The sequence below is a fragment of the Polypterus senegalus genome, chromosome 12 (assembly GCF_016835505.1).
Source record: "Polypterus senegalus isolate Bchr_013 chromosome 12, ASM1683550v1, whole genome shotgun sequence".
NCBI lineage: Eukaryota > Metazoa > Chordata > Cladistia > Polypteriformes > Polypteridae > Polypterus > Polypterus senegalus.
The window spans coordinates 19,037,541-19,043,624 of NC_053165.1; the positions used below are offsets into that span (position 1 = coordinate 19,037,541).

The 6,084-nt window shown below is 39.9% G+C and overlaps 1 protein-coding gene across 1 annotated transcript; it reads right to left on the minus strand.

Annotated features, from left to right (window-relative positions):
* Window positions 1–1,778: 1,778 nt before the first annotated feature.
* Window positions 1,779–6,084, minus strand: rbm15b (RNA binding motif protein 15B). The gene has a single exon (XM_039771229.1). The coding sequence runs from the start codon at window positions 5,861–5,863 to the stop codon at window positions 3,377–3,379; it is 2,487 nt and encodes an 828-aa protein (XP_039627163.1). The 5' UTR covers window positions 5,864–6,084; the 3' UTR covers window positions 1,779–3,376.

The window sequence follows — 6,084 nt, forward strand, 5'->3', positions numbered from 1 at the left end:
ACATAAATTAGGTTACTAAGTTAACTTTCAGCTGAAATTATTTGCAATGTTTTGCTTTATTATCGCCAATGAAAGCTTGTAATGTAATGTTACATGGTTTGGATTAAATCTTATTTTTTCAATGCTATTTCTTGAAGCTTCTGCAAATTTTAACTTCCCTTTGGGGATACATAAAGGGCTACCTGTTACGAGTCACCTGAATTAATAGCTATTAATATTTATTCTTTATGTAATGTACTATTTATTGCATAAGTGAATATTTTTATTTGTGCAATTAGCTCCACCAAAACATCACCTCTGTTTCCAAATAGGTAATAAAACAGCAGTTCTGTATTCTAACAAAAAACTTAATGATACATGCAAAACATATTTTATGTTATCTCCTGTTCTCACCTAAAGACTAACAAAATACTAATTAGAATATTACAAACATTAGAATAAACTTTACATAACCTCACCTGCTTTCACTGTCATTTGAATCCAGCTGTCAGGGAAAAGCTCAACTCTTTTAAAAATAGTCAATTAAAGCCACAGGCTGTGATTTTAAGCTCCCATTTTGTTATTTTAAGCAGTGATACCAAAGCAGCACCAGGAGCAGCTCGCTGCACCTTAGAGAGTATCTGTGTGCACTTCATTCTTCCTGCTCCTCCAGCTGCTTTTTCTTCCACATCCACAAACACTTGCAGGTTAGCTTAACTGGCAGTTCCCACATCAACCCCCCCGTGTGAGTGCCAGTTTAGTGTTTGCATTTCCTGCCTTGTATCTAGTACTGCCAGGACAGGCTCCAGCACCATGTTACCCCTAAATGAGATAAGGGAAGTAGTGATGGCATTACATGGCAGACAAATGATGCTACCTATGGTTTAGTGTCACACAGTGGTGCGCATATTAACAAGTACACTTTCTGAAAAGTAAATGTTTACAATCTCAAATTTTTATTGAATAACCTTAATTAATGTAAAATCAATGATATAGGTACAAAATTGGACACAAATATATGTTGCTATCGATTGCTTTCTAGGCTCAATTGGAATGTATTTTTCTTTTGTAGCTGATTGAGGTGTAACGCTTGTTGTCCAGGGATAGCCCTGCACTGTACCAGCACCGTATTCATTCACAGCCCTGCATTTGATACAACTACAATACATCAGGAGGTTACACATACTGGGCAAATATATTTAAAAGAGAAAACTAAACTGCCAATACACGTGTGTATAGTATACAAAAGGGCTTCTCAGTCTCAGTCCTGGAGGGTCAAAGGGAGTGGAAATTTTCACTCCACTATTTCCTTGCTGCTAACTAAAAATGGTATTTACTTCTACAAGCTTTAGAATGGTCCCATCTTGTCACATCATCAGTTCATTCTAATATGGTAGATTTGACCATGTTCAAAGACGCTTTGGTCTGGAGCAGAATAATAATCATCAAACCCCTACTAAATATTTAACTAAAGGAGTCAACACATTATGAACAAGGGACCAAGTCAGGCATTTGAGCTACCTTTTGCCTCTTACCGGTAACTGGTGAAGAAAACAAGAAGCAATTAAAGTTACAACTGCAGACAACACTGAAAAAAAAATTCCAACAATCTAACTAAAACTAAACTAAAAAATATGTTCCATTAGCAGCAATAACTGACTGCTAATTGTGAAACTGTCTGGAATAAAACAAATATAACTAAAACAAAATACAGCCCTCCACAATCAAGATTAAGAACCTCAAGTATACAAATTAACTTGATTTTGATGTTATTTATTGCATTTTCAGACCTTAGAAAAAAAGTCATATTGCTTATCAAAACCCTAATTTTGAAAAAACGCTTTAGGATTACCTCACATTATCTCTCTTCTGTAAACTCTTGAGAAAAAATAGTCAAGGTGACTAATGGTGTTTAGAAAAGGAAAGTCTATTTATAGGATAACTTAAATAAAGATAACAAAAATGACATATACCATAGATCGTAAGATAAAGAGTGGGAAAATAAAAAGATTAAGGAATTAATTTTCTTATATTTGGTGCCCAGTCAACAGATATTATGAGGACTTAATGTACACAACCAACATAAATTAAAATAATTAAAAAATCCTAAGAAAAGAGCTCACAACAAATATTTTCACCTTTTCTATAAAAAAAAATGTATTTTCTATTAACAACACTAATGCAAGTTTTGTACTCAATTATTCAAACATTATACATGATGTGATCAGTAAATAAGAAGTTTCGCATACAACATTTGTAACTAAATGAAAAAGGAAGTATCAGGTAAGACAAATGTGTGTATGAATCATTCCAGAGGTGATGGTGGAGCATGGCACACACAAAAAAAAATTAAAATCCCTTTGTGCATCATGCAAATCTTACTCAATTAAAGGGGTACATAATGGTCACAGGCTGTCTGTATTTTGACTTTTCCTACATAACTAAATAAACAGTGCTAATTAAACAAATAAAAATAAAATCATGTAAACCAAGATAGAGCCCAGAGTTAACTCAAAACCCGGGCATTCACATGTAAACAGAACATCGCATTTGCACAATTTTGCTCCATATATTTGAAGATAATGTTCTTTTAAAAAAAAATTACATTATTCGTATAACACAACCGAAGGACTAAATTAATGGCCGTAATATGACCGATTTGCAGCACAAAGCATACAAATCATTTTGCAGGATGTACTCTGAACAAGAATGTCATGTTTAGTGTGTTAGTTTAAAATTTTAAAAACCTGAAATTAATCCATTAAAGTGAATAAAAACATCCAAACACAGTTTGGTCTATAAAAAAGTACAAGTAGTTTAAATGTCAAGTGTAAACACCTTTCAATTCTCCATTTGGAATTACCACAAAATATTTCTGTTTAAGATGTTTTGCACAATAATTTTAACATAACCAGGATCTTTTAACTTGCGGAGAGCTGAAAGACAATCTGACTTTTTAATATTTATATTTTAAAAAGTTACAAAACTAACCTTCCTCCAATAAGAACGTGTAATATAAAGATAACTCCCTTCAAAATAGTCTAAAAAATTCATTTCATAGAGGTGGTGTCACTCTCCTTAAATGCCACAGATACAGTTTTAAAACTTTATATATATATATATATATATATTTTAAGAAATGCGGCTAACATTCTGTTAAGTTAAAATGTGAAAAGAAAAAAGTTTGCTCTTAGGTTTCATCACATATCATATAGGCCACTACTGTACAAAACAGTACAAAACAGAATTTAGCAATGTTTTAAATATCTCATTTCTTAGAAAGAGAAAAAACAGCTGCCATTGAAATTCATAATGTAAAACGATAAGGAACAATACATACATACAAAAAAAAAAAAAAGCTTGTTTATAGACAGTTAATTTGAAAAGGTTTTACAATTCAAGGTGAGTCTCTGACTATCACCACCACAAGATGCTCCTCTTCCAACTTGCCCAAAGTCCTAAGAGCCCCCTGAAGATAGTGCTGGGTGAAGTCACAAGGAGGAAATGCATACAGCATCCCAGTAAACTCTTTGTCCTTTGCACCGCCTAATGGCAAGCTAATTACACCAGCTGATTGCTTCTGCTTCAAGTATGAGACCAAGTTTCTTAGAAGCCTCTGGTGAAGCCCTGGTTCAGGTGGTGCTGCTTCTTTTCCCTGAGGAGCTTGAACTGCAAGAAGAACTGCATACCCATCTGGGCTTCCTTGTTTAATCCGCCGGCTGACTTCATCCAACTTAGGTTGGTCAAGACGCAAGCGCTGGGCAATTTTAAACTGTGTAATTTTACCACCAGCCACAGAATCCTTTAATAAACTATTGACAACTGCAGACCCACCTTCCAGAAGGTGCATATCTGTAGGAAAACAGCTGTTCTTTAGTACCAAGACCCCATGCCAAACCAGCTGCAAAGTCTGGGCATATTCTAATAATGTGTTTGGCTTTTTGGACTCTGTTTTCCCATCGTCTGCTTTTGCCTCTTCAGACTCTGCATTTCTATGGTTCTGATCGGCATCCTTTTTCTTTGCTGATGGAGAGTCAAGTACACCACTATGTGTTTTGTCCTCTGCTGTACAAGGACGACCATCAGGAGTTGCACTGTTGTTGTCACGGGTATCAGTAACAATGTCCGTAAACCGGCCATCCTTCCGAACTCTATCTGGACTGCGTTCTGGGGACGAGCCCCGTGTTTTAGGTCGACCACGGTCTTCATATGCCCGTTCATTTGAGAGGCTCCTGCGCTTTCGGCGGTCCTCCCAAGGTTTAGCAGCAGTCCTCTCATTTTCTCTATCACCTGTCCACCGCTCTTTGCTTCGACTGCGAACCAAACCTCGTCCAATACCATCCACATTATTCCTGCGGTCTAAACTTTTTGAGTGACTTGTCCAGCCGCCCTCAGGGAACCCCCTTTCTCTGTCTGGGTAAACGGAATGAGGTGGCGTCCTATCTCTTGCACGCAACTCTCGCTCCAAACCACGGTAGCCATCTGCAAGTAAATCATAATGAACAGGCAAAGGACCTGGAGGCTGGTATTGCTGTGGATAGGTGCGTGCACCTACTTCATTGGCAAAATCAACCCGTAGTCTTCTGTTAGGTCCCCCAAGAGGGAAGCCACGCATCTGAGCACAAGCTGTCTGGGATGCAGCCAAGCTTTCATACTGGATGTATGCAAAGCTATCTCCTTTGCCATAATCAATGGTCTTGATGCTGCCAAAGCGGTCAAATTCACGTGCCAAAGCCGCTAATGAGGTATTTGGTCCCAGACCCCCAACCCAAAGCCGGGTTGTGGGATTGGCTTTGCCATAGCCGATTTTCACAACGTTGCGGCCAATTACGCGACCAGACATGGCAACTTTGGCTCTGTGAGCCATATCCAAATTATGAAATTTAAGAAAAGCATAAGCACCTCCTTGTGCCCGGGCAGGGCGTTTGATTACCACCTCTTCAATCAATCCATATTTATCAAAAGCCCTTCTAAGCTCTGACTCTGTCACATTGTGATCCAGGTTGCCAATAAATAAATTGCTGGTCGCTCTCTGGTCATCCTCTGGCAATAAATCCTCTTCTGGCATCTGGAAAGAGTAAGACCTCCCCCCATCATCAAAAAGACCAACATACTCCAAAGCTCGCTCTCTGTCTCTTAGTCCTAAGGCCTCAAGTGTGTAATGCCGGGGCCTCTGCTCTCTCAAATTGCTGGATCCCGGTGATAAGGACCTTTGTCTGTAGGGGAAGCTGGCGTGAAGCGGAACATAGCTGACATCGGGTGGAGTGCAGCTGCGCCTCCTGGGATATACAGGTTCAACTTTAAGAGGGCGATCGTATAAAACTAACCTGCCTTTGGCGTGCCTTGCCTCCTTGGCGTCGTCGGGGTGCCTGAAATTTACATAAGCCACTCTACCGAGCTCAGGGGTGTGGGATAACTTGACACTGACATCTCCAAACTTTTTAAACTCGTGGAACAGCCCATCTTCCACATCCTCGTCTGAAAGCTGAGAGCCCAGATTGCTGATGAGCAGAGTCTTGTACTCCACGCTGCTGCTGTTGCTGCTGCTGCTTGCCCGGCCTCCGCTGCTCCCAAGATCGGGCGCCGTCTTACTTTTTGGAACGGTACCTGTAGTCCTAAGCGGCTGGCGGCTGTTAACGGCAACATCGTGGTGGTGCGCTCGGTGGTGGGCCTCCTCTCGTGTCCGGCTGCTACTGTTGGACTTCTCCCTCTCTCTGCTCCGGCTACGGGCCTGGTGTTTGTGGTAATTCCTACTTTCCGATGTTAGTGAGGCTGCAGCTGCGCCATCCTCTTTTCGGCTGCTTTCTCGATCCCGGTCCCTCTCACGAATTCTTTTGGCCGTAGCTCTTCCCGGACTGGAGTCTCTCTCACCCTGCCGTTTCATGCTTCGATTATGCCGAAACTTTTTTGCGCTCTTGCAGCAATGTATTCTACGCGTCTGTACGTGCACTACACTTTTAAAAAAAAGTAAAATGCAAAACAATACGCTCCCATGCACAGTTAATCTGACAAGAAATGCATTTCGTCATAGACCAAGCAAAATTTTTAAAAAACGGGTTAAAATAAACCAGCATCATACAACCTGCTTCTTAACCGCCATCTTGG